This window comes from Sorghum bicolor, chromosome 2 (assembly GCF_000003195.3).
Source record: "Sorghum bicolor cultivar BTx623 chromosome 2, Sorghum_bicolor_NCBIv3, whole genome shotgun sequence".
NCBI classification, from domain to species: domain Eukaryota; kingdom Viridiplantae; phylum Streptophyta; class Magnoliopsida; order Poales; family Poaceae; genus Sorghum; species Sorghum bicolor.
The window spans coordinates 70,695,732-70,723,421 of NC_012871.2; the positions used below are offsets into that span (position 1 = coordinate 70,695,732).

Here is a 27,690-nt window from a genome sequence, read left to right on the forward strand (position 1 = left end):
AGTTTAAGAGTTAGCTTATGCAATAGAACAAAAAACCATTATATGAGTGGGTAGATAGATTTGCTGTAAGTTTACCCAACGAGGGACAAATTTGTGAGAGAAACAATGGGTCATAGGTAAGCTAACGTTATACGAGTATTGATGGATTTGCTGTAAGGTTATCACCACGGTTTGGGCAAACTTGAGGAACAATATCCTAACTAGACTGGTTAAACCTACTTCAAAAACTAAAATACATGGCCGGTGGCTGAATGGCGCGATTAAGGCCCAAGTGCGACGTTAGTCGGTAAACCGATTGCGTTGTGTGAATTCAAAGTCTGGCCTCGCACGGCCGGTCATCCTCACCTCCAGTGCAGGCGAGTGTGGGACAGAACCTGCTCTTGCCGGGGAGTAGGAGGTCCGCACTGATTGCAGCAGTGTAAAGAAGAACACAGAATCAGCAAAGAACCAACGAAATAGGATGCGACGAGCAGCAACTAGAGTACCCAAAAAGAGGTTTGGGGATGTTCGGGCATCAGTAACCAGCACCTGTCACTGCTACCAAGTACAATCAAACTTGTCCTTTCTCTTGTGCAAAATCTATCACTATCACCTTGTTTACTTGACAAAACCATTTACGAGTTACTTGACAAAACCATATCTTACAGAGACGAAGAACTAAAATCGAGAACGATCACGGAACAAAAACAAGGCAGAACCCTTCTTGCGAGCCGCAGCTCGCTATATTTGCAGCAAGTCTTTCAGTAACGGCTGCCCCTGCCAAGCATGTCGTTGTAGTGCTTGAGCGACTCTTGCCGCTGCAGCCGCATCTCCATGTTGAACTTGTGGATGAACGCCTCCACGCGGCGGTTCAGCTCGTCCTGCCCCAGCGACGGCTCCCGCCGCACCGGCACGGGAGGCGCCGCCTTGCTCCTTCCAGCGCCACCAGCGTCGTTGAAAGTCTCGGCCTTCCGCATCGCCGCCCCCGCCGGGGCGACGGCCGCTGGATCGACCTCCCCGCTGCTGCCGCCGCCGGACGGACGGCGCCCCGGGCGGGTGTCCCAGGTGTCGGACTTCTTGAGGTGCCGAGCTAGCGGCGGGCCCCGGCCCTCCGTGATGGCCTTCCACGTGCTCTCCAGCGTCTCCTCCTTCCGCGGCCGCGCTACCCGCAGAGCCCTGCTACCTGCAATGCCCAGAATTGCCGTTGGTACTCGAACAAACAAACATTCGTATCTATATCTTCGTTGAATTCGACCAAAAAAAAGGGCGCAATTCCTAGAAAACAGAATTGCCAAAGCTGAGACTTTTCAATCGTGCTGAGGATTGCAAAAATGCGTGACCAACCGTTGTTACCTTCGGGGCTTGGTTTGGCGGCCTTCCTGCTGAACCTCGCCGAGACCAGCGGCTTCTCCCTGGAGTTGGTCAGGTCCGCGAACGGCGGCACCTCAGTCTCCACATCCGCGGCCACCTCCGGCTCCGCGCCCCTCCGACGCGGCGTCCAGGTCGACCTCGAAATCGAAAAGTCCTCGTCCACCTCGTCTTCCGGCGCCGGCGCCGGCGCCACCGCTACAGTGTGGATCTCCACCACAGGCTCCTCGACAGGAGCGACCTCCGCGGCCTTCACTGCCACCAGGGGCACCACCGCAGGCACCTGCAACGCAACCGCCGGCTGGATCCCATCCCGCACCATCTCCTCCCCCGCTACTCCTCCTCCTCCTCCGATGGCGTCGGCGTCGGCGGCGGGGGCATACGAAGGTGCCGACGGACGTCCGCCGCCGCCGCCGCCGCTCGGCTGGAAGCGCGACGATGCGGCGATGGAGATGATGATGGCGTTGATGACGAGGTACAGGTACGGCGGCGTGAGCCAGGTGGCGGCCACGGCGCGGGCGCGCGGCAGCTCCTCCGCCACGAACGCCGCCGCCGCGGGGCCCAGGAACCGCACGCCCACGGCCGTCAGCAGCGCCGCGGCGGCCGCCGCCGCCGCCTTCACCGTCCGCGCGTACCCCATCGATCTGCTCCCCGCCGTACTCTTCTCCTCCTCCTCGCCCGCGGTTCCAGCGCTCCTCCCCCCCGAACCCAGCACGAGCCAAGTGCCGCACCCTTCCCGTGTCCTCGTCTCCTCGACCGCTGCTGCTTGTGCGGCGTCCGCGGCAGCTAGCGAAACGGAGGCAAGCGAAGCGGCCGAGCAGGGAGGTGGGCGTGGTGGGGCGAGGAATTTATAACGAGGGGGGGCCGGGCCGATGGCGAGACGCGGGCCATCGGATGAGGCCCGCGTGAACGGTGGGAGATGCGTGTGGTGTGGTGGCGTGTAGTGTAGTGTAGAGCGTCTGCGTGCCTGTGCCTGGGCATGGCTTGCTTCGTTAGAAAGGTGTCCAGGTCGAGAGATCAGCATCAGCCAGCGGCAGACCGGCAGTGGAGGGGAGTGTGACCGTGGGTACGCCAGGGTCCATGGCCGGTGGCGACTGGCAAGTGGACGGCGACCTCCCCGGGAGCCGAACGCCCACGGGAATTCCACGACGGGGTCTGTCTGTCCACCGGCCACGCAGTGATCAGACGGCTCGGGTCGAGTGAGTGAGTGAGTGTTGCATGGGTCTTGTTCCGTCGTTCGACAGCGCTGGAACCGTGTCATGGGCATTGCATTCGCACAGTTTTTGGGCCATGTGGGGTTCGTTCGTTCCAGCAATCAGCAACCTGTGTGTGTCCCGGACGGACTCCGCAAGCCTGCTGGGTGGTGCGGGACACAGCTCCATACGAAACTGACGCGGGGGGAGCCGAGGGAGGAGGACGGCGGGCGGCCGAGGTTCAAACGGTCAGAAAAATAACCGTTGGGTGCGGTGGGGGAGAGAGAGCGGGCGCGCGGGCCCGCGCCGCAGGCGGCCACGTTTCTGGTGGGCCTGACGTGCAGCCACGTATGCGGGCCCCCTCGCGCCTAAACTAAACGCGGCCTCCCGCTTTCTCTGACTCCCGGGCCACGGCCGAGCTGGCGGCGACGTGCGCCCGTGCCGCCGTTTCCAAGGCTACGGCGAAGAGCCCAGCCCACTTCTGATCGGTGTCGCTGTATCAGTGCTCGTGTTCGTGTCTATCTTGAGTTCTTGGCTCCACCTGTTCCCCGGCCGTCCTGCACCCGTACCGTACGTGCAAGCTCCAGGCTTCCAGCCGTCTGCCACGCCGATTAAAAATGCACACACTAGGCCAATTGTGCATAAATTTGGACCCAAGCATGATCTTTGATTGCTAAAAAATAAGCAAGATAGACAGACGAGGTAGGAGGCTAGGAGCAGATGCAATTCTCTTTTGGCAAGAATATGAGGGGGCATGCATCCTTCTGGTCACAAACACATGCCGTTTTAATTTAATTAGAATAGAGTTTGGTGTACAGATACCAAAAATTTGTGAATTATATAGTGAATACATTATGTGCATGGTCTGTACTTGCACGCACCATGTGCTCTCGCTTTGCTACCGTACAAAAAGAAGTCACGAAAGACCGTGTCGTCGAGACGTGGCGTACACGTGTTCCGGTGTTCGTCGTGGTGGTACGGAAATACGTGTGGCCCGTACGTACGCGGTGCACGATGACCTCATGCACGGTGGTGTGGCGCGCCCCAAATACGTACAGCGTACAGGTGCAGCTCGGAGGGATTGCCTGCCTACTTTAGCTTGCCCATACAGCCGTGCCTCGCCGGATTCGTATTGCGCTATGCATGCGCCGGAAGCTAGGTCAGGTTTTATTAGGTGGTGAGCCGGTGGATCCATTGGAGTGGCCTAGTTCGACTCGCCATCTATCTGATCCGATCGACGACCCCTTGCTCTGTTGCGCACGCATGCCGTATGCCTAGCCTGCCGCTTTCGCCTGCCTAGTGCCTACCACGCCCGCCTCTTCACCTGCAGCCACAAAAACTACGCCTGTGCGTAGGGGGGACTAGAGGCAGCACCACCGGCCGGAGGCCGCCGCCGCCGCCGCTCTCTCCCCTCCCGCGCGCGCCGCTGCGATGTGTCGCCTCCTCTGATCCTCACACGCACGTCTCTCGTGCGTGCCACACGCTCTTGCGCCACAATTTCCGTCAAATAAAGGACCGTGCCGGCGCCGCCACTCAGTAATTTCCTCCGACTGTACTACTGCCATTAGCTGATTGATTAGCACACGCGATTACGAGAGTTTGTGACGGCGCCGCGGGAATATAAAATTAGTTAGGGTACTCACAATGCAAGACTCTATCACAGAGTCCAAGACACTTAATTACATATTATTTATGGTATTTTGCTGATGTGGCAGCATATTTATTGAAGAAAGAGGTAGAAAAAATAAGACTCCAAGTCTTATTTAGACTCTAAGTCCACATTGTTCGAGGTAATAAATAACTTTAGACTCTATGATTTAGTCTGTATTGTGAGTGCCCTTAGCGGACGACGTACGGGCACTGCGCGTACGTGCTGGAAGCGCAGCGTGGATCGGCACCGCCTCGTTCGTTTGGCACTTTGGCTGATAAATTATGATAAAAATTATTATTAGCTGATTTGTTATAAGAGAAAAACACTGCTGAATAGTCATTAGATATTGATTTGGCTGATATGAAAATTTGACGATGAGCGCCTACCTGATAGTTTCTGGGCTGTGTGTCGCTGAGATGTACGAGTACAACACAGTACAATACATTTTTTTTTTCGCCAGCGTGTGCAAGTGTGTCCATGCATGAACTACTCCGAGTGTGGATTTACCAACATTTGCATCGTTAGATTAGACAGGCAGCCGCGGGTGTGTTTGGTCCGGGCTGTTTCCTGTGATGACGAACCCTGCTGCATGCAGAGTCGTCCACTGTCGTCACCAAGCACACACGTAATCACCCGTGTTATGCAAGTGTCTACACGGAACAGCGCTTCTGGCAGCGACGTTAATGAAATTCAACTACCAAAGTATCTCCGGCCGGTGCAGTAGCTAGCTAGCTTACTAGTACTACACGTCTACTCCTACTATACAAAGTTTTTCTGTCGTTAATTATTCCGACTGCTAGTAGCACTTGTATAATTTGAAAATTAAAGTGTAGGAGGTGTCTCTGTGGCTAGTGTAGTGTAGTAGTATATGATTGATTGGGCTCCCTGCGCGGATCTCCGGGAGAGCGACGGTTCCCAAACCCGGCGACGTCGGCGGCACTCGATCGGGAGGCAGCGGAAGGGGCGACCTGGCGCCACCGCGCGACGCTTGCTTCCCGCCTGCGAACTCGTTCGTGTCTCCAAACCAACGGAGCAGCGCTACCGGCCTGCTAGCTAGTGCGTCGACTTTTAGATCCAGACCGCTCTGTTTTACCATACAAACGTCAGCAAGTCAGCATGCACGACGCAAAAGCATGTACGTATTATATATTGTAATGCAGAAAGTAGTGTGGTTTATATAGATATTAGTTGTAGTGTCAATTAAGCATTTTGCTGATATGGCAATGTAGTTATTGAAGAGAGAGTAAAAATCATAGAAACTGAAACCATGTCTATACAAAATCAAAGACATGAAGTGATATAATTGGCTAAGAATAGAGAGAGAATGAATATGATTGGATAAAAAAAATATTCTATAGAAATTATCCATTGAGACCATAGTTTTTATAGTTTGTAGCATTAGAAGTGCCCTAAGCCTTGGCTGGAGCTAGCGTAGTAGTATGTATATTTTTTGGACCAGTACGTACGTTAGTCAGTGTGGAGGATGCCTGTTACATTAGGGCAGTCCCAATGCATAAACCTAGGTAGTTTCTATATTCTAGGATATTGTACCCAAAAAACTATTTTTCCCAACGTATCTACAGATTTGCGGATCCAAATAACAATCTGACTACTCATCTCGTGTATGCTTCTCTAGATCCTGTGTGGACACGTTGCTACATATTAGCAAGAAACGGCGTAGAGGCGAGACCGCGATGCCGGATTTGGATGGCTAGAGCGTCGAGCATGCTTGGCATGGTGAGCTGCGGGAGGTGCCCCTGCTTTCTGCTAGCCTTGGGAGGCTAGGAGCATGGAAGGACGTAGGTACGTACGTAATACGTAAGGTGGCAACTTTTTTTTCTGATTGAACTAGCTTCTTTTGTCTTTGCGTACACATGATACCCCCGTCATCTGCTACCGCGTGGGAGCCAACTCCTTTGTGCAGCACAGCAGCGGCGTAGCTTGTGCGACCTTCACGGCAGCGAGCGCGGCAGCAACAGCCTACTGCATAGCAGGTCGGCGCTGCGGTAAGAGAGGAAGACACCACCTAGGTCTCCCCAACGCAATTTTCACGGTTTCCTACGTCTCGTTCCATGCGTGGACTCCGTTTCTCCTCAAAGAAACGGTTTCCTTCTTGTTGCCTCTCTCTCTTCAATTAATTCCTTGACACATCAGCAAAATATTTATGTAGAAACCACCGGTGGAAGTTTTATCTGAGTTTCATTCACATTAAATAGGCTGCCACATAGGCATTTTAGATGACATGCCAGTGTATTTAAGAAGAGAGAGAAGAAATGAGTTTCATCTCTCTTGGCACGGTTACCAACTCTATATGAGTCTTGAAATTAAATGGCTATGAAACTATGGAATGAAACTCTCCATTGAGAGTGAGTGTTTCATCCAAGTTTCATTTCATTTTATATGACATGGCAACTTTGGAAACAACGCTATGAAACTCTCCACTGAAACTGGCCTAAATATGCAAATTCAATGCGCTGAGATGGCTAAACAACGTGATGTACGTCAAAACACTTTTGGTCCTTGATCAAATGATCGTGCTCTCGGGTTGTGTGGCCACATGTTGCCAACCCGGGGCCCTGGGCGCCGCGCCCGGCGTCGGAGCGAGAGTACTTTTCCTGAGGACGTGTGGATGCGCTGCGTGGCGCGTGTTGCGTTGCCAACCTAGCCGGTCGGGCAGTGTGCAGTGTGCGTGTGCTTGCACGCGCGGCCGGCCGGGCCGTGCCGAGAGCCGTGCAAATTATGGAAACAGCTGGTTCGTGAAAAAAAAAAAAAGAGGATACGCGCGCGTTCGGTCTGTGGCCTGACCACCTGACCGCCTGACCTACCTACTGTACCTACCAACTACTACCAAGCCATGATTAGTTTGTCATTTCCGGCATGTGAGTCACCCTACCAGCGGCAAGGTTAGCCGAGCCGGGCCCATGTTGTGCAGGGCCAGATTTAGTAACGACCTGTAGTTCTTGCAAGGAATGGTTAGTTGTTTAGACTAATAACCATATAGGAAGTACATGGTGCATGGATCAATTGACTGGTCACCAGCCAGCTGGTTATCCAGAGACGCGAGCTTTCTGATCGCATTACGATTCGGTTTGCCGTTTTCGATGAGCCGAAAAGGGTATGTACTACTCTGCCGATTAATTCTAATCTTTATACTATAAATTTGTGTGGTAGCCTTGCAGTACTTGCATAGTTGCATCTATCGATTGCTTTGCTGAAGATGATGAGAAAGACCGACGCCGAGTGAGTGGCTCTGAGGTCGTCGTCGACGTTGCGTCCGTGCCTTTTGCGTAGTTGTGTTGCCTGTTGCATGCGCGCGCGCACCGACCTTTTTGGAGAGTTTCTCGGTTCTCATCATTTGCATCGGCGACGGACCACGGAATTGGTCCGTCCTTCGTTCGTCATTCAGAGACCAGAAGTGCGTAGTGATGCTGTGGGCCGTGAATTAATTCGCCGTGATCAGTCGCCATTTGATGCATGATTTGGTTGCCGCATGCACGTCTTGGTAGGAACGGAAGCTGCTGGAGGAATCCTTTTTCACCGTACCGCCCACACACGCCTGTTTAATTATTCAACCCAGCGTCTTGCATTTGAGATCGAGGAATTATTGTTTCCAGTGTTCTGGCTGTTAGGTGTATGCGTGGACTAGCTGCTTGTGCCGTACCCAAAGTGCCTAGCTAGGTGGAACACACGACGACGACGCATGAGAACTTTTCGTCACAATGACAGGCGGCTGGCGGTCATCGAGCCGGCAATTGCTCCCGAGTAACCACAAGGTCTTTCTAAACTACTCCTATTCCAAATTATAAAATGTTCTGATTTTTTTATATACCTTGATTTTGTTATGTATCGAGACATATTTTATATCTCAGTGTATAAGAAATTTATAAATCTAGAAAAAATTAAAATGTCTTGTGTATAAAGCTAGGCATGTGAAGTACGTAGGCACGAGAGCAATATTGCTGCCCACACCAAGTAATTAGGATAAGTTAGGCTTGATGTTAAGAAATATGAAGGTGTTAGCGCTCGGACGTCCAGACAATAGAACTTAGAAGGTCACAAGTTTTTTAAGTGCAAGGTGAGGAAGAGAGAGAGAAAAGAAGAAAGAGGGTTGAGAGGAGGACAATTGGAGTGTCCAAGGAGGTCATATCAACCATGAAGAGCACAAAAAGGCTTGAGTTTCAAAGAAGTAGAGTCCATGGGACTCCGTGAAATTGGAGACTTGGCATAATTGGGATTTGTACCGGGAGTGGGTTAGTGAAGATTTATGACCTAAATTCTCCAACTCATGTTAGGTAAGCCTATTCGGGTTTTGGAGTTCTAGAACTAAAACTCAAATCACACCTTGAACTAAACTGCATTTTGGACCAAACTAAACCCTGAAATCCAAATATACCAACAATTTGGGTAACAATACAGGTCCATTTTGATTTGGATTTCAATGTCAAAAGTGTCCACTCTTTTTTTGAGCTTTTATTATTTGGCAAAGCCCAGCCAAATTCAGGCCTTGTTTAGATGCATTTTTTTAGATTTTAACATTGTAGCATTTTCGATTCGGCAAACATTGTCCAATCATAGACTACCTAGGCTTAAAAGATTCGTCCCGCAATTTACAGATAAACTGTGCAATTAGTTTTTTATCTATATTTAATGTTTTATGTATGTGCCGCAAGATTCGATGTAATGGAGAATTTTATAAACTTTGGATTTTTGAGTGCATCTAAATAGGCCCTCAACTTATAGACGGTAAAAAGACTTTTTTTGCCCTCTCAGCAAACTCAACTAATGTAAGCAAGAGAATAATGTAATGCAACAACCATAATAAATGCAAGTGCAATATGGCCCTACAACCACCTATTCCCTGTTTAGATCCAAACCGGCAAAAATCTCTATCTAAAAGTAGTCAGCAAGTTAGTACTCCTAGTTAACTTGTCTAAGTGTATTGCCGGAGAGATGTATTTTTGGGAAGAGCAGTTATTATAGTTCATCTCTTATAGCAGCTCAGTTATCTATCAAACCTACGTGCATGGTGTAGTGAAGCAGAGGATCGGAGGACCCCAATTCCACTTCTACGGTCGTTCAGTGTTTTCTTTCCGAGCGAACGATCAGACCATCTCGTCTCCTTTCCTTTTCGGCATTATTTTATTTCCAGTTCCCTTTCCCTTTGGTCAGTTGTCGAGCGTGAGCAACCCACACCCACGCCACCCCGCTATCTCCCTCGGTCCGGCCTTCTGCGCCTCTCTCTCCGAAATCGACATCCCTATCTCCACCACCATCTTCTCCGTCACCATCTTCAACTTGTGAAAATTAAGTTATGCTACCAACTTATTCTATATAGTCTTTTTGGTGCTATGTTAAATAATAGAGTTGTTTATCTATTTTTTATTTTCATATAAATGGTACCTAACTTGGATCATTAACTTATCCATAAGAGTCATATATGTAACTTGTGTTTTCATGTTGTATGCTACCTAACTTATTTGATTAATTAAGTTATACTGCTAACTTGTGTAATTAAGTTATACCGCTAACTTGTGAAAATTAAGTTATGTTGCAAACTTGTTCTATATAGTTTTTTGGTGCTATGTTAAATAACAGAGTTGTCTATCTGTTTTTTTATTTTCATGTGTATGATACCTAACTTAAATCATTAACTTATTCTATAGAGTTATATATGTAACTTGTGTTTTCATGTTGTATGCTACCTAACTTATTTGATTAATTTACTGTACAGACTTATGTGTGTAACTTATGTTTTCATGTATTTGCTATCTAACTTATTTGATTTACTAATCAGAGTTATATTTTTAACTTGTGTGTTTTTATGTGTATGTTAGATAGTCATCGTATGTTTTCAATTAACTTATGTTTTTTCTTGTTATCAACTTTGTTTTTACAGTTTTACTTGATATTTTAAATATTAAAATATTTTGTAGATATTCCAAGTGAAGACAAATATACTCGATGTCATAATTACAGAGATGCTGAGAATATCATATTTGTAGAAGTTATAAAAGTTATTATATATATGGTTTTTGCAAGTTTTCATTATATTATGGAATCTCTTTTGTATACTCCCTCACCCTTTTTAAACCCTTGTCCTGTATTCCCGAATGATTAGTTTCTGAAAAAAAAAGAAAAATTTTGATGAAATATAAAGAGAATATAACTCTCATAACAACTCTCAAAGTTTCAATTACGACACATTTTAGTTCGCAAAAAAGAAAAAGTAATGTTGTATAACTTTGCATGTTTAATTTATTTCTTAAAGTTTATGCTGGGCATCTCAGCTAGTGTAAGTTATGTGCGCGCTTGTCAAAAAATTCACATGCGTGAGAGCACGAAAAAGAAAACTAGCTGCACGTCAAACGTACGAAAAGAAAATAAGGCCCACGCGAACGTCTGCTTGAAAAGAGAAAGAGAATGGAACGCTATCGTACTATCCTAAAATGGTATTAGGCGGGATTGATTGTTTCCTAAAAGGGAAATATGATTGGTCGGAAGATCGTTCGCTGAAATCAGTTTGAATGAACGTTCGCTAAATAGTGGTGTCCAGGACACGTCCATATATACATCGTCGCCGTCAAGTCGCAGCGATAAGGATCACGGCATGATGTGTATCTATCTATCCGCCTACCGCGTGCGGGCGGTGGCCGGTGTGAGTGTGAACATACCTCATTGACCATGGAAACTTCACTAGTAGCTATCGGCGGGCACGTTGCATATATAAGCGAATCATCAGCTGTAACCTGTAATGTAAAGCATATATATGCGCATCTCTATCCAATCCAGGCGGAATTACTACATGATGAAATGGTTGGTGGATGGATAATCTTATCGACGCTACTGTCATGTCATTGTTTCCTAATCGACTGCCTGCCGCGCGCCCTCCCTGTACGTCGACGCCGGCGAGCCAAAACCCGCTCGACACATGCACAAGCGCCCGAGAGCCGGGATCTTGCGCGTCCGGGGACTCCGGGGCCGGCCACCTGCACCTGCTGGTCGTCGACGGGCCGGCCGATCCAAAGTAGTACAGCAAAGCCACTAATATAACTAATTAACCAGCCCGGGTCATGCGCGTTTCAGACGAAATTTCTACACGACCTGTGACGAGAGTACGTGCACCGGCCTGCACTGCACGCACTACCAGCAGCTCCCCTCCCAGCTGCATGCACCCCTCTCTCTCTCTCTCTCTCTCTCTCTCTGTTTGGATAAGGAACACTGCTTCTTCATCAACTTCCTTTTTGTCATATCCCCAACACACGATGTCACGAATGATGAGCCATGGACATTGTTGTAGGTTTGTGCCGACTACGTACGGAGTATATATCTATATGACTATATACGTGAATGTAGACTGTAGTAGTAGTAGCCCAGCAACGTGTATGGCCGCCGGTACTATACGCGATCAAGTACGTGCGCAAAAAATACGGTGTCATTGTTCATGTACGTACTTGGAATCTTGGACTGCTAGCTGTAGTGCTACTCGCCGGTACATATATAGTACGTGTAACAAGCTGTCACGTCAGGGACGTTAATGCTCACGTCTCGGGATTAAAAGGGGGTGCACGTCGCTGAAAAGGATCGCAGCGGTGGACAGAGATCCCTCCGTCACGCCCTCGCCAGCGGCGCCTAGCAAATCCAATATCATATATCATAACAATGAACTCATGCTGAGATGGTCTATATTCTTTTACTACTATCTCTTGGGTACGAAGGAATCACGTATAATTGGTAATGCTACGTACGTAGAATACTAGTATGAAGACAAAAACGGTGCCATGGAGTCAGGGACGACGACTTTCATGCAAAGCTGACGCCATATATGGTAGCTCCATCCTCCATCGCCTCCAAAACGATAAGGTGTGGCTTCATTAGCCAGGTCCATACCTATCTATTCACAACGCCGTACATGACCCATTGACCATGGAAATGATCCAACCTCATTAATTATTATGATGACCTTAATTAATTAATTAAATCACACCTGAGAGCACTTAACTTGCATCAGCAAATCAATCGTACGTAGCGCGTACAGCAGGCTTATCCGGATCTCACATGGATTCTTAATCTTTATCGACATGGACACTCAGCTAGTTGCTACTAGATTGCCTCCTAACTTCCCGGCTAACCACCACGTCGCCGGCGAGCCAAACCCTGCTCGACACTTGCGCAAGCCCGGCCATGCACCGGTTGACCGCGTTCGGAGGTGCCTGGACACATTCCAAACGACTAGCTCGTCAGAAGTCAAGTCGGTCTATCAAAAAAAAAGAGGTCAGGTCATCAGTCGGCAAAAAAGAGGCCACGTCAGGTCAGACGGCAGAGTACACCTGCAGTGTCTCGCCGTTTCTATCAAAAAAAACTTTTTTAATTTGGGTTATAGTAATTTCGTTTGTATTTGATAATTATTGTGTAATTATCAACTAAATAAACTTAAAAGATTTGTATTGTAAATTACAAGTAAATTATGCAATTAATTATTTTTTATCTATATTTAATTTTCATACATTTGTCGTAAGATTTGATGTGACGAGAATTTTTTTAAAAAAAATAATTTTGAATGTAACTAAACAAGGACTAATTTTTAAAATGTTCTCGTCACATCAAATCTTTGGTCATATGTATTGAGCATTAAATATAAATAAAAAATAACTAATTATATAGTTTATTTGTAATTTAAGAGATAAATCTTTTAAATTTAATTAATTCATAAATATTAATTATTACATATAAATAAAAGTACTACAATAACAAAATTAAAATTTTTCACGATCCCGCTGCATCAGTGTACGAACGATCAGACGACTGGCAGTGGCTGTGTCGGTTGTACCGCAGGTTTGTACCGACTACTGTACACATGCATGTACAGTAGTGAGTAGTCGAACGTGCATGGCCGGTGCCCTCTGGCTCTGGATCTCCTGTGCGCAATAACTGTCATTGTTCATGTAAATGCGTAGAGTGTCCTGTAGTACTCCTCTACCGAGAGTATATACAGAAAGTAACTGCCATGTTAGCGTCTCGATCGTTAGCGAAAAGGATTGAAGTCGACACAGAGAGTCTGGGATGTAGATGTATATATGTAGACCGGATAAACAAGGATACAACAATACAAGGACAACAACTAACATGGTGCCTTTGACAAAATATGAATCAGGATATGGTTAAAGATGTAAAAATATCTCAAAGTGCTATATATAAAAATGTAGTGAAAAAGGAGGAAGTTGCAAGTTTTCGTTTCTTCGAAAATTAAGTTAATTTCCGCTATAAGTTGTGCACGCTTGTCGTCATCTCTCTAGGAATATTCGTGTAGAGAAACTGATTGTGCGAGGCTTATACATGCATGCTGAATCCGAGTGTGACGACGCGTTTGCTGGAAATAAACCTGCGAGGCTAATTAGTTGAGCGCTTTTAATTTGCATGAGCAGATCAAGTCAAGTGTGTAAAAGCACGGGCATTTTTAATTTGTCCTAATCTTTGCATGGCTCATTAATCTTATCCTTTGAAACTTGCATGCATGCAGGTCACATCGCCGGCGAGCCAAACCCAGCTCGACACTTGCGCAAGTCGCCGGCCATGTACTGGTCGACGGCGACTGTAGGCACATCCAACGACCAACTAACGCAGCAAAGCTTTGCGCGTTGCAACAACGACGACTCTTGAGAGATATATATAGGCCTTGTTTAGTTCTAAAAAAATTTGAGTTGAGATTGTAGTATTTTTATTTTTATGTAATAAATATTATCTAATTATAGACTAACTAGACTCAAAAGATTTATCTTGTGATTTATAGGTAAACTGTATAATTAGTTTTTATTTTTGTTTATATTTAATGTTCTATGTATGTGTTTTAAGATTTGATGTGACGAGAAATTTTGAAAAATTTTTAGCTTTTTGGTTGAAGGCCATACTCCGGCACGCAGATGAACCGCGTATACTCAAGTCAAGTCAGTCGACAGAGAGTACAGGTGCACGCATGCAGGGCCTGATCAATGGACTGTACGGTGCCCGCTCTACAGACACGACGAAGGATCGTATATACCGCATCGGCAGTGTGGAAGGTATAGTAACCGTGTGATCGTAGGTGTCGGTCGTAGGTTTGCACTTTGCACCGACCGTATAGTCGTATTCCTGTGCGCAAAAAAAAAAAAGAAGAAGTCTTTTTTCATGTGCTCCGGAGAGTATGCACAGGACGAGGCAACCGTCGTGTCAGCATCAGCGAGAAGCTAGGATTGAAGTCGACATAGAGATAAATCTTAGAATGGAGACCGTCTAACAAGAAGTCAAGGATGACAGGATAAGTATAGTAAGCTACTAGGTAGCTTGACACTCAATGTCAGATCATGGCCTACCATTTACAGATGAATGAATGATGAGCATCATTATTTTCTTGTTGAAATAATCTAGGAGAATATGAGCATATATTCTAGAGCATCTCCAAGACTTTGCCAAAACTCACTTGCTAAATCTTATGATTTGACAAGTTGCTAAAACATATAGCAAATGAAATTTTATAGTCTCTCCAATAGTTTGCCATATAAGCTTGTTAAAACTTAAAAAGTAGGCCCACTTCTAAACCTCCGTCAACTAATTTTGTTCAAGGCTTCACTGGCCGCCCGCGACACTCCTCGCCTTGCCGCGCGCCGCCACACATCGCCGCTTCCTGCAGCCACCCAAATCTCATCCTCCGCTGGCCCCCAACATCGATATCTGATCCAGCCGCAATCCTGTTCATCGAGTCAGCGAGTCCAAGGCAAGCCAGCAAGCCAGCGGAATCATTCAAGGCATATGAACCATCATCGCTAAATCAAATCAAGGCATATGACCCTACGGGAACCAAATCAAGGAATGGAGTTGGACTGAGATCAGATCAAGGATGATGTACCTCAGGATCGGGAGGAGGGCGACCACCGTGACTGTGTCTGTTCGAGTCCAGGAGGCACTTCGCGATGGGATCTGGATCCAATCCTCACGAGGAAGACGCCGGCGCAGCTGGTTCTTCGAGTCGCGACAGGATATATGAAGCAGTACGAGGCCTGGTGGCGCAGCAAATGCAGGGTGAAAGTTACATCTGCGCGCGGGAGAGGAGGCGGGGCTGGCGATTCACGGGATGGCAAGTCCCCTGCCACTCGCAAATATGCGCGTGAACGACCGGTGGATGGCAAGTTGGAAAAAATTACCAAGCCATATGCCAAACTGTTGGAGTTTGATTTTTCTAGTTTTGCCAAAAAAACCAAGGATAGCAAGTGGTTTTGGCAAACTCTTAGAGATGCTCTAAGTGTGTGTACAAACCTAAGTAGACAAGTTCCACCACAATAATCTTTCAAGCCTGCTGATCTATACCTCAGCTAGAAGTTTTTTTCCAAGGTGGTTTTATATATTTTTTAAGTTTAAAAATCTGGTCAATACCTAATGAGGATCTTATAAACCATGAAATATTTAAAGATCATTAAAATATCTCTAAAAGCTTCCAACTATGTTTAGCTCAATCAAAATAAGAAAAATATCTAGAAAATCCATAAAACAATTTAGTTAATGTCTAAACATGTTTCAGAAACTTTCCACGATAAAATATAAGATGCAACATGTATGCATTCAAAATTAAAATTATGTTGAATTCACAATATGTTGTGTTCTGATTAGTTGAATATCATTTAATTATTCATAAATATTTTTTTAAAAAATAATTAGAGATATTTTCATAGGCTCCAAATATTTTACTTGGGTTTTTTCATGTCCCATTATATCTTTTTCTTAGAACTTTTAGACGCTTAGAGATATTTTTTCATGGTTTAAAAATCTTATTAGGCATTTACCATATTTTTGACAAAAATGATGAGACCACCTTAAACAACATTTTTAAACCCATGTAGAGAAGTAATTTAAACAATTTTAATAGTTGGAGGATGTACTTCCTTCGTTCCAAAGTGTAAGATAGATATAGTGTATGACTAAGTGCATAGTAAAATCTAGAATGGAGAAAATAACATGTTTAATTTTAAAATTTAAAATATAAAAATTAAAATCACAATACTAATTCTGGAGTAGAATAGACACTTTTTTCCATCCGGTCTAGCAAAATGGGCCAAAAGTGGCCGGATCCACTACCTGCGTGCAGACGGGCTGGTCTATGCAAATACAACTCCGTCATGCTGGTCCAACCCATCGAATTTTTTCTAGCCTTGTTTTCTTAAGTCTAGCCCAACGACGGGGTTGGTCCATCCGTCAGAATATGACACACCATCATCGCCGTCGCCTGACGCCGCCGCTGACACCAGCCTCTCCGAGTGAGCTCTTCCAATCATATTAGTTGTATTAATTGCCCCACTATTTTACTACTGGTATTAGGTTCGTGGACTTTAGATCCAGAATTCATTTTTTTCCTTTGGTAAGAAACCCTAACTTGCTTGTTCCCCGATGAGCAATCACATCCCATTTCCACTCCTCCATCGGTGGCGTGACACTAAGGCCTTGTTTAGATGTAAAAAGTTTTTGGATTTTGGCACTATAGTATTTTCATTTTTATTTGACAAACATTGTCTAATTATAGAGTAACTAGGCTTAAAAGATTTGTCTCGTGATTTACAGGTAAACTGTGCAATTAGTTATTTATCTATATTTAATACTTCATGCATGTGCCGCAAGATTCGATGTGACGGGAAATCTTGTAAAGTTTTGAGTTTTTGGGTGTATCTAAACCAAGGCCTAATCCAATCGAGCATCCTTTTTTCTATGGGTTCAGTGACGGCAGGTGCTCCATCTCATGTCTCGAACTCTGAATTGGCCCTAGAGGACTTGGTTTCCGTGTTGAAGTCGTCCAAATCACTCAAAAAAAATTAGGAGTTTAAGACAACTAGTGGCAGAGCCAAAAATTTTATAAAGCCTATACGTAATATCATATTAAACAAGATTATAAGAGGGGTTAAGTGCTAAGTGAGAAGTGACTTAGTGACTAAGTTTAAGCATGCTTAAGCGTTCCTAATCTCTTAAGAGTTTTGCGATGTAGTAGACATTACAATTTTGATCTTAAACCAAATAAATAGAGAAAAGAGTGGAGAGCAATTGAGAAAGAACAAATGAATATATGAGCATGCTTAAGGATTTCTAATCCATTAACAGTTTTGTGATGTAGTAGACATTACAATTTTGATCTTAAACCGAATAAATAAAGAAGAGACTAGAGAGCAATTGAGAAAGAGAAAATGAATACATAAGTCCTTATCTATCTCCTTTATTTTTTTATCGGAAAGGTGTGAGGGAAAATTTTCATAATTTTTTCTAATAGGGTTTGTATTTTAAAAAATATTTTAAAGAAATCACTATGTCACAATGTTATATGACTGGACCCTGAAGATACTAGTATGATCCGTAACATATATTATTTTGAATATATAGATATTGACTATAGAGGTGCTAATTTGTCAAAAGATGTTAGAAAGAACAAAAAATGGAAGTTGCTAAAAAAAGAAATGAAAAAGAAAAGAGAAAAAAATTGGTGGGCTTTTATTTAGTGCACCGCCGTCCGCCGGCTCCTCGCAGACGCTTCTTCCTCGCAGCGCCGCTCAGGCTCGGTCCCTCAGCGCAGATCTTCTCCTTCCCCAACTCGCGCTCAGGCTCGATCCCAGGGGTCGGATCCTCCGCGCGTCGGCGGCGTCCAACGACGGAGGGACAGTCCCAGGCTCGGTGGCGGCGTCGGCGGCTCCCCCTCCCGCCTCTCGCCAGTCGCCTCGCGCCCTCGCCTCCGTCATCCGCGCACCGGCCGGCGACCCTGCGTACGCACCTCCCTCTCCCCTCCCGCCTCTGCTGTACCGTGGGAGCCCGGCCAGCTGCCCAGGGTGGCCGGGCCTTGGCTCCGCCGGTGAAGACACCCCCGATGCCATCAGCATCTGGGGAGAAGGATCCACAAGTTACTCCGAGTCCTGCGACGGGGCCTCCTCTGCTGCAGACTCTCATGCCTGTTAATGCCACAGGAAGTCCTGCCATAGACCCGAGGCTGGCGCAGCAGTCTTGGCCCGGTCATGTAGTACTCCTGCGCCCTTGTGCACCTTGGCCTCCTCATGTGCCAGTCCCGCTGCTGCTTCCGCAGCAAAATGTGGTTCGCTCTCTGACGTCGCCGATTTCAACTCCTTTCTGTCAGTGAGGAACAATGCCTTGTTGCAGTCTGTCCTTATGCTGTTTCTTGATGGGCAGGATGCTATGGCGGATGTGGCTGCAGCAGATGTTAACCCTGCGATCGATAGCTGTGACGAGAAGATGTTGCCCAAGGTGAATATGCTGTTCGATGGAGAGAGTGATGCGTATGAGTTCTACAATGCATATGCGGAAAAGGTGGGCTTCTTTGTCCGAAGGTCAACGCTTTGGACGACATCAAAGAACATAATCACTAGGAGAACCTTTGTGTGCTCGAGAGAGGGTTTCCGGGAGAAGAAGAAGGGAGCAAAGGAAGCCAAGTGTCCGCGTCCTGAAACACGAATTGGATGCCCAGCAAGCTTGACCATTAGACTCACTGCTAATGGCAAGTACCGTTTGACAGAGTTTGTGCCGAATCACAACCATCAGCTGGCAACGGCATCTACAGTTCACATGCTGAAAGCAAAGGAAATCAGGCGCAAAGCACGGGCTGCGAGAGAAAATCTGGCAGATGATACTGTGAGTACACCAGAATTTGAGAATGAAGATGAGGCATATGAATTTTACAGCATGTATGCGGGGAAAATTGGGTTCAGCGTGCGTAGGGCTAGCATGACGGTGAATACCGAGAATGTTATAACCAGAAGAATGTTTGTTTGTTCAAAAGAAGGGTTCCGTGAGAAGAAAAGAGGAGCGAAAAGAGTAAAGAACCCTCGACCAGAAACGCGGACTGGCTGTCCGGCATGTATGGTCATCAGGCTTGGAACTAACGGCAAATATCAAGTCACAGAATTTGTTACCTGCCACAATCACCAGCTTGGGGCTGCAGCAGCTTCTGATCTTGTCATGGCATCTGGGAGTACAGAAAATGATCAAGATGATGGAGTTGATCAGGCAGATAGATCACCCGATAATTCTGTTCACACGCAAAATCTGATTAATGGAAGTGCCACTCTAAATTCCCTAGAACGTAGAAGTTGCAAAAGATACAAGTGTACAAAGACTCCACACTCAGGTGATGTTGGTGCTACACTAGAGTACCTGCAAAAGGCGCAACATGATAACCCTTCATTCTTCTATGCTGTAAAATCTGATGAGGATGGGAACTTCACGAATTTTTTCTGGGCAGATTCAAAATCTATTGTGGACTTTTTTCATTTCGGTGACGTAGTATGTTTTGATTCAGGATATGCATTGCAAGGCTATGATAGGCCATTTGCTTTGTTTACGGGTGTGAATCATCATAAGCAGACAGTAATCTTTGGTGCTGCAATTATCTATGATGAAAGTAAAGAAGCTTTCAAATGGTTATTAGATACTTTCAAGATGGCAATGAATGGAACACATCCCAAGACATTGTTAACTGATAGATCTGTTGCCTTAAGTGAAGCTGTTGCGGCCACGTTGCCTGCTACGGCCCATCGTTATTGTGTGTGGCAAATTTACCAAAATGCTCTGCAGCAGCTGAGTCAAGCTTTCCATGGTTCAAAAACTCTAGAATGCAACTTCAAGAGATGCCTATTTGATTGTGAGGATGAAGATGAGTTTGTGACAGCATGGAAGGAAATGTTGGAAAAGTATGACCTAGAAGATAATCAATGGCTAGCAGATTTGTTCTCAATAAAGGAGAAATGGGCACTGGCATATGGCCGCGATGCATTTTATGCTGATATGAAAAGCGTCCAGCAAAAGGAAAGTTTGACAAGTGAGCTGAAGGAACATCTATCCTTGGAATGTGACCTTTTGAACTTCTTTGAGCAGTTTGAAAGACTGTTGTGTGATCGTCGATCTGCAGAGCTGGAGGCTGATGTGAATGCTAATCAGAGTACGAAGAAGCCACCTTCTATGCGAATGTTAAGGCAAGCTGCCACTGTATATACACCTTCTGCCTTTAAAATGTTTGAGAGGGAATTTGAATTATACATGGATTGCATGCTCTACATCTGTGGTGAGATGGGCACAATTTTCGAGTATAGAATAAGTGTCGAGGACAAACCAAGAGATCACTTTGTTAAATTTGATTCAGTCAATTCCATGATGAATTGTACTTGTAAGACGTTTCAATTTATTGGCATCCCATGTCGCCATATGCTGAAGGTACTTGACACGAGGAATATCAAGGACCTTCCTATTCAGTACATCGTGAAAAGGTGGAGGAAGGATGCCAAATCAGGATCCTCAAATGGCGGTTGTGCTTTCTCATTTGATGGTGATCCTGATTCTGCTCACATAAAACGTTATAATTTTCTGTGTCGGATGTTCAGTATAGCAGCTGCTAGGGCTGCAACTTCTGCTGAATCATTTGCATATATGGAAAACCACTCAAACATACTGATGGATCAAATAGAGCAAGTTATTCAAACCAGGCCCCCTGGCATAGCTGACCTTATTGGTGCTAATTGTGACCGAACTCAAAATTCAGTTGACAATATTGTTTCTGAAGGCATTCACAGTCATACTAATTTTCTTAATGGCTCCACTGATGGTATGTGTTGAAGTATTGATTTTCTTTCCATTTTAAATACTTCTTGTTGCCACCCAATAAGCGCATTTTGTGCATTGCAGGCTCTCTAACATTTCCGTTCACATTGGGTGCTGGCACATTGGATTACCGCTGACTGGCACCTACTGTTTGGATGGTACTGCACTACAGAACAAAGTTATTTCTGTCTCGCCACGCACAACATGATTTGTCATTTTAATGTTTCGCAATGAAAGCATGCTTGTATGGCTGCATCATTTACTCGTTACTCTATTACTTGACCTTCTGCCAGAAGATATTGTTTTCTTCATTTTCTGACCAAGTCTTTTTAGGCAGGCAAAATGACATAATGGATGTTCTACTAATCTGTTGGTGACTTCACATTAACTGCAGAGCTGCAAATACACTGGCACGCCTATTTCACAGGTCTTTGGCAGGTAGACTTTTACAATTGCTGGAGATCCATTTAGTTGTCCTTAGGAAGTAATCTCAGAGATATAACACAACAAAAGCTTACCTCCCTGCGAAACTACGCAACATTGCAGGCCTGATATTGTTTCTACCATAGCTTTTCACCAAAAGAAAGAGTCATTTTTCCCTCCGCCAGCACAACTGTATATACTTGCTGGGAAAGGATCTTTCATGAGGTCACATCACATCACCTGGTTTTCCAGCCTGGTGATTGTGCACAGGATGTTCCTGGTAATTTGAGGGACTACGCGTGTTGCCAGTTTAACAAGGTGATGCTGCCGAGCTTAACCAAAGCGAGCTGCTGTGTTTTTAACGCGTGCTGTACTGTGCATGCTGGTTCAGTAGCCTTGTCATCCCAGCTCTGTAATATACAGATTTTGTACGTGAGAGGCACATGAATTCGGGAAATGAGAATGAGGACGTGAGGGTGTTTGGACATAAGAACTAAAGTTCAAGATGTGTCACGTACTCACGTCGGATGTTACGGGGTGTTGTATAGAGTATTTGGATTCTAATAAAAAAATTGCAGATTCTATTAGTAATCCGCGAGACAAATTTATTAAATTTAATTAATTTATCGTTAGCACATATTTTTACTATAACAATTATAGATTAAGTTGTCAGTAGGCTTAAAAATTCGTGTCACAAATTAGTCTCAATCTATGTATTAGTTTCATAATTAGTCTATTTAATATTTAATACTCTATACATGTGTGGAGACATTCAATAAAACATCAACTATACCCTTTTTTTAGAAAAAAATGTTTATGAAACACCGACATAATTTGTTCCAAATCCACTAGAATCTTGTGGAATAATCGAATACGCCATTTCTGTGGGGTACCTGTTGAAGAATCGTTTCAACAAAACATTTAGGCAAAAAATAAAAAAAATGAACTCTGTATTTTTTCCAAGAGATGCCTGATAAAAATTGTTTTAATAGTGGCAAGTATATATGAAATGTTGGAAGAGTACGCTTAATTCAATGCCATGAAGAGGTCGCCTGAGTCTCAACAATACACAAATGTGGAAACAAATAAAAATCCAATCGTCGTTGTACAGTACAATACAAAACAATCTGTAACCAGTATCGGCAACGCAGCTAAGTCACGACCAAGATAATGAAAAGGCTGCATTAGACTTGTATAACTGACAAGGTGTAGTCCTCGAGTAAAAGCCGTTGACATAACCGGCAAGGAATCCTTCACTTGTAGAAACAACATGAGCTATTTTGCGGCATATTTCCACTCTTATTGTCCGACAGCTACAAGGTCATGTAATAACTATTATATATATCCACCATAAGAAAAGCTGCCTCAAAATAAGCATGCAAGCCCCATTGTGCTCCCTAAATCAATATGCCTCGTCCAACATGACCCGGTGGTCTGTTTGGTTTCCAAGCTCATTAGGCACTCATCGTTTGGTGAAAAATCCTTGAGTTAACGAGGAAAAATCGTAATCTTTGCCAGATTGTGAGGGGAGATTAGAAGATGCAGTTGATGCAGTGCCGTTGTTGCTAGCACCTGCTGCCGTGGCCCCATTTGCTGGGACAGCTGAACTAGTGTTGTACACCCTGCAATCAACAAGACATGTCAGCAAAATGGACATATGATCAACTACTGAGTTCAATACACATCTAAATTTTGTTTACAAATCCAATTTGGTGCAGCATGAAATTCCAACGACCGCATTCTGCAACTAGCAGACAGTATAGCTTACCCAGGTGTGCCAAAACCAAAGGTACCAGAAGAAAAGTCCTGATTGTTGTTCGCAACCTGTCAAACAGTAAAACAAAGAAATATATAACACGTGGTAAAATATTATTCAGATATTATTGTGCCAAAAAAATACATATAACGTATTCAAGTCTCTTTACCTTGGTGGCACCATTCTGTGCTGCTGCTGGAGTCAACCCAGGATTTTGATAACCAAGATTTGTCCAGTTTTGGAAAGGCAAGGTTCCAAGAGGGGGATTAGAACCATTAGCATTTAGCTGATTGGCATTCCCTGGAATCATTTGTGGTGCATTTCCAGCTTTAAGAGCAGCCATTAGAAGAGCTTGCTGCTGAGACATAAACGCCAGCTGCTGTTGATGGGCAGCGAAAGGCGATACCATATTGGACTGCAAAACATAGCTATTTCTTAGATAGGCCATAGATGTGCCCTTTCTATTATGTAGAGCCATTTTTCAAGAACAATGTTCTAAAAGGAATGTTGGTGCTCACCTTCTCAAACAAACTCATGATATCATTCTTCGCATTTACTTGGGAAACAGCTGGAGCTGAGGATATTGACAGAGCTGGTGAGTCTTTAAATAGGTCTTCTATTCCGGATGTTGACTGGGTCTTGCTTTCTGCCGGTTTGGCAGAATCTTTTTTCTCTGAGCTAGGTACTGGTTGTGCAGCTGAACAATTTTGAATATTCCACAGTAAAAAAAAGTGACATGGAAATCCATAAATATTGTACTAAGATCCAAGAAAGTGAGAGAGACACAATAAAGTGCCCACGTAAATAGAATAACTCATCAATCAAATAGTCACATCACAAGAACTCACACTGGAATCCATCCCAGGCATTATCATCATTTGAAGATGACTCTGACTCTTTCTCTGTTGTTCCATCCATTGATAACATGTTAAAGAGATCGGTAGCATAATCGACTTTAGGAGGCGGCGCAACTGATGGCTTCTCAACTTTAGGGGGTGTTGCCTCAACTTTGGCAGGAGATTTCTGTGGCTGAGGAGGTGAAACCACCTTAGGAACTGGTGGTTCTACCTTTGGGGGCTGAGGTGATGCCTGCTTCCCATGCAATCATGACAGATTAGAAGGGGTTACATTGATGTGTTAAAGTGATTCATAATTAAGAATTCTGTAATGTGGATTACTCAGTCTGACTTAAAAGAACAAGAGCTAAAATTTCAAAAGAACTATGCCTGAAGACACATCCGCCACACATTGACAGATTGATTGTTGCTTAGGAAAGTTTTGGTGGTGAAGGATTACCTGAGAGGGTATCCTTGAAGCTACAGGTGCAACTTTGCTCGGAAGAGCTGTAACACGGTTTTGCTCAAATGAAGATCTATGACCATGTCCACTCCTATTAGCACTAGCCAGAGACTCTTGGCTCTTCTCATCTCGAACACCGGAGGTAGGTCGTGATGTTCCATTCCTCGGTACCCATCTCTTGTCCTCATATCTACATTTCAGACACAGTATATGTCACGTGTAAGGAGGATAAGAATAAAGAATGATATATTCAAGTTCAAGGTACTGAAAGATCTGGAAAGAAACATACTTTGCACGGATGAAATTCTCTATCCCAACCCTATCATAGTTAGGAGGCAGCTCTGCTTCCCAATAGCTATTTGCTTTTTCGTTTCCCATTGCTGCAAGAAGATGAATACAATCATCATGAAAAATGCCATCATGGTTTTATACAACTAAAAATATCCTTCAAGTTTCACACCAGATAGTAATTCATACATTGAATAAATGCAACTTGCTCTGGCAGCCATGTATCCAGGGTTGCAGATCTTACCTGTGTAAGAAAATGCTTTAGTAAAAGAGCAAAAGTGGGAGATTATTTGGTAACATGGTATGTATAATAACCAATACAAATGAAAGAAAGCAAAAACATGTTTTGTTAAGGCATCAAAAGGACTGTTGTCTTCTATCTGGCTTTCACAAGCAATTTGTTATCCAAAAAATCAAACAAACTCAAATGCAATAAGCAATGATAGAAGCAATGTAACCAACAAAAACAAACATAAGCACAACTAAATGCTAAGGTTCTTGCATGATAAGTATAGTTAAGCATTTAAGCTAATTACCAATATCGGATAATGCTGTACTGATACATGATTGCTGTGATGTCAGCGAGTTAATGTAGGCAACATAGTACACACTTAAAGTGTAAACATTTGAAGCTATAAACAACAGGTCAAGAGCTAGCAAATTGTCCACAAATGCAGATTACCCTATGTCAGACATTAGTGTTGCGGACTTGCGGCTTCAAATTAATTCAGTGAGGACATCTATGAATAATAAGAATAATAAAATGTCTCTAGTAGCGGTGATACTGAGTTCGAAAAAACGGTGAAGCTCAGCCAGGGCCAGTCACTGACCTTAGATATGTGCACCCCCAGGCTTCTATGAATTCCAGAACATGTCATACATATAAAGATCCCTAGATTTACACTTGCCCATCGAGGACCCCTGCAATATGGTCAGACAGGAGTGTCAGCATAAACAAGAGTTGTAAGCAGAAGTATCTACCCAATGACATGGAATGGAAAGCAGTCAAGGAGGCTTTGCAACGTTCACTAGGGGCCTAGGATAAAACTAAAACTACAAACCACCAACTCCATTGAACTCCTTTCAGCTGACATAAAAGTCCATTAAGGCCCTTCTCCTGAAACCAAAGGTCTATTGTACATGTAACATATATCCCTAAACAAATTATAGATGTTTTGAGACATAAAATAGCGCTCCCTCTGTATAAAGTATCAAACTGTCATGTCCTCAAACAACTCGTGGCACTTGTAACACAGCTATTTGACATCTAGCTATGTCTAATTTACCATTTTCCATGTTTGAAACAACCAAATGGCACAGTTCCACTCACTTCGACTTGCAGTCCGCACATTCTCTATTCTCAGGAAGCCGAAGAAGACTTTCCAATATCTGGAACAAGAAAATGCAATTAGTTTTAAAAAAAGGGATAAAGGTCTCAGAAAAGGCCAACATGCATAGGTGAACGATGCGAAACAACATAAACACCGCATGATACCGCAAAGTGTGTTGACAAACTGGCGAATTTTAGGCTTGACATCTAAGACAGCTAGTGAGTTTACCTGTTCTGTGAACTAAACAAAAGCGAGCCAGAAATTGTTTTTCCTTTCTTATGTACACAACAAGAGAAAAGAAATCTGTAAAAGTCCAAGACCATGCTGATTAGGAAATTCGGGAATCGGTCCGCTGAATCGTAATTCTTTATAGGTCGGATGAATTCATCAAAGCACTAAACATCGCCAACAGTAAGTCAGCTCCTTGGTTCCCACATGGCCCTTAGCAGAACGGAACGGAGCAGAGCTCGGATCTGCCACCTCGCATCAACTCACTAACGGAATCACAAAGCAATCACAGAAGTCAGCGCAAAGGCGCACGGGAAATCAAAGAGCCGGCACAACCGCAGATCCCGAATCCTCGACTCAGAACAGGACAATTAACCGCACAACAAAAAACGGCTTGCCCCTCATTCCTCCTATCAACCGAAGCAGCAGCAGCGCGCGGCCCCGATCTAAGAAAAACTCGGAGAAGGACAAAGGAGCAGGAATCAGCAACCGGACCTTCTTGTGCTTGGCGTTGAGCTCCTTGGAAACGGACGCCTTCTCGTTCATGGCTGCGCCCGCCCGCCGAATCCTCCGACCTGATCAGCCCTAGGACCCCCCCTGATTGAGAGATTATTGGGCAAGGATTTGGGGGAGGGGGAGGGGATTTCGGCCTCCTCCTCTTTCCTTTCTCCCTCCTCTCCTCCTCCCTGTGTGTTTTGCTTTGCCGCGTCGGGAGGGTCGAGGAGAGAGAAAGGGAGAAACAGGGGGAGAGGGATCTATCTGTGCCGTGCGTCTCTTCTCTTCGCGGCTTGACCTTCTTCTCGCTCGCTCTCCCTCTGAATTTCTTGTTTTGTTTATCTTTTTTTTTCTCGTTTTATTTATGGGCGGAGTAATTTATTTCTGTGGTTTGACAATGACGGTGGTGTGAGGGTTTGCTGGCCTAACCACGATTATAAGCCTGGATATTTTTGCTCCGCACACACTGTCTTTTTTTTTTATACTACTCCGTATAACGTTTGGAGCTAGATCTAAGGCTGGACAAAAAACTCGTAACTCGCTAGCTCGCTCGACTCGCTCGTTAATAGCTCGGTTCGAGCTCGACTCGTTTTATAATGAGCCAGCTCGTTTTATAATGAGCCAGCTCGTTTTATAACGAGCCAGCTCGTGAGCTGCTCGCGAGCCATAACGAGCCAGTCAATTATCATGTTAGCAACTAAAATTGACTTGGCTATATGCTTAAGTATGACTATCATGTAGTTACCGTCATGATCGTAGTGGACTGGCTGGACAAAACTCTAGTTTGTTTGTTGAATTGTTAAAGCAAGTACTTTGTTTAGTTTATTTTAAGTATGCATGTAATGTATTTGTTGTTCAATTACTTTTATAAATTCATAGTCTATTTGTACTATGTTTTTATGATTTGGCTCGCGAGCCAAACGAGCTGCTCGAGCTCAATAACGAGCCGAGCCGAGCCGAGCCAGCCTTCTAGCTCGTTTATATAACGAGCTATAACGAGCCGAGTCATAACGAGCCGAGCTATAACGAGCCGAGCCACTAACGAGCCGAGCTGGCTTGATATCCAGCCCTAGC

General features: G+C 44.7%; 3 protein-coding genes across 3 annotated transcripts; 1 reads left to right on the forward strand and 2 right to left on the reverse strand.

Annotated features, from left to right (window-relative positions):
• On the reverse strand, positions 445-2,386 carry LOC8081754. Its single transcript, XM_002462980.2, has 2 exons — positions 1,333-2,386; positions 445-1,162 (listed from the first exon to the last, which is right to left on the reverse strand). Exons 1-2 carry the CDS (start codon positions 2,369-2,371, stop codon positions 741-743), a joined length of 1,461 nt encoding a protein of 486 aa, XP_002463025.2. The 5' UTR covers positions 2,372-2,386; the 3' UTR covers positions 445-740.
• Positions 17,964-21,851, forward strand: LOC8056337 (protein FAR1-RELATED SEQUENCE 5). The gene is made up of 5 exons (XM_002460817.2): positions 17,964-18,280; positions 18,376-20,800; positions 20,881-20,954; positions 21,134-21,234; positions 21,343-21,851. The coding sequence occupies exons 1-3, from the start codon at positions 18,059-18,061 to the stop codon at positions 20,931-20,933; spliced, it is 2,700 nt and encodes an 899-aa protein (XP_002460862.1). The 5' UTR covers positions 17,964-18,058; the 3' UTR covers positions 20,934-20,954; positions 21,134-21,234; positions 21,343-21,851.
• On the reverse strand, positions 22,221-26,894 carry LOC8081755 (probable ADP-ribosylation factor GTPase-activating protein AGD5). The gene is made up of 11 exons (XM_002462982.2): positions 26,617-26,894; positions 25,893-25,951; positions 25,393-25,483; positions 24,752-24,806; positions 24,564-24,654; positions 24,272-24,464; positions 23,824-24,064; positions 23,494-23,672; positions 23,145-23,390; positions 22,988-23,043; positions 22,221-22,841 (listed from the first exon to the last, which is right to left on the reverse strand). The coding sequence occupies exons 1-11, from the start codon at positions 26,665-26,667 to the stop codon at positions 22,682-22,684; spliced, it is 1,422 nt and encodes a 473-aa protein (XP_002463027.1). The 5' UTR covers positions 26,668-26,894; the 3' UTR covers positions 22,221-22,681.

Coding starts and splice junctions, on each gene's coding strand:
- LOC8081754 (XM_002462980.2), bottom strand. CDS start 2,371: ATGCTGATCTCTCGACCTGGACACCTTTCTAACGAAGCAAGCCATGCC. Junction 1,163..1,332: donor CGCCAAACCAAGCCCCGAAG/GTAACAACGGTT, acceptor TGGGCATTGCAG/GTAGCAGGGCTCTGCGGGTA.
- LOC8056337 (XM_002460817.2), top strand. CDS start 18,059: ATGCCATCAGCATCTGGGGAGAAGGATCCACAAGTTACTCCGAGTCCT. Junction 18,281..18,375: donor TGCTTCCGCAGCAAAATGTG/GTTCGCTCTCTG, acceptor CTTGATGGGCAG/GATGCTATGGCGGATGTGGC. Junction 20,801..20,880: donor TCTTAATGGCTCCACTGATG/GTATGTGTTGAA, acceptor TGTGCATTGCAG/GCTCTCTAACATTTCCGTTC.
- LOC8081755 (XM_002462982.2), bottom strand. CDS start 26,667: ATGAACGAGAAGGCGTCCGTTTCCAAGGAGCTCAACGCCAAGCACAAG. Junction 24,465..24,563: donor GAGAATTTCATCCGTGCAAA/GTATGTTTCTTT, acceptor TCTGAAATGTAG/ATATGAGGACAAGAGATGGG. Junction 24,065..24,271: donor CTTCAAGGATACCCTCTCAG/GTAATCCTTCAC, acceptor CATGGGAAGCAG/GCATCACCTCAGCCCCCAAA.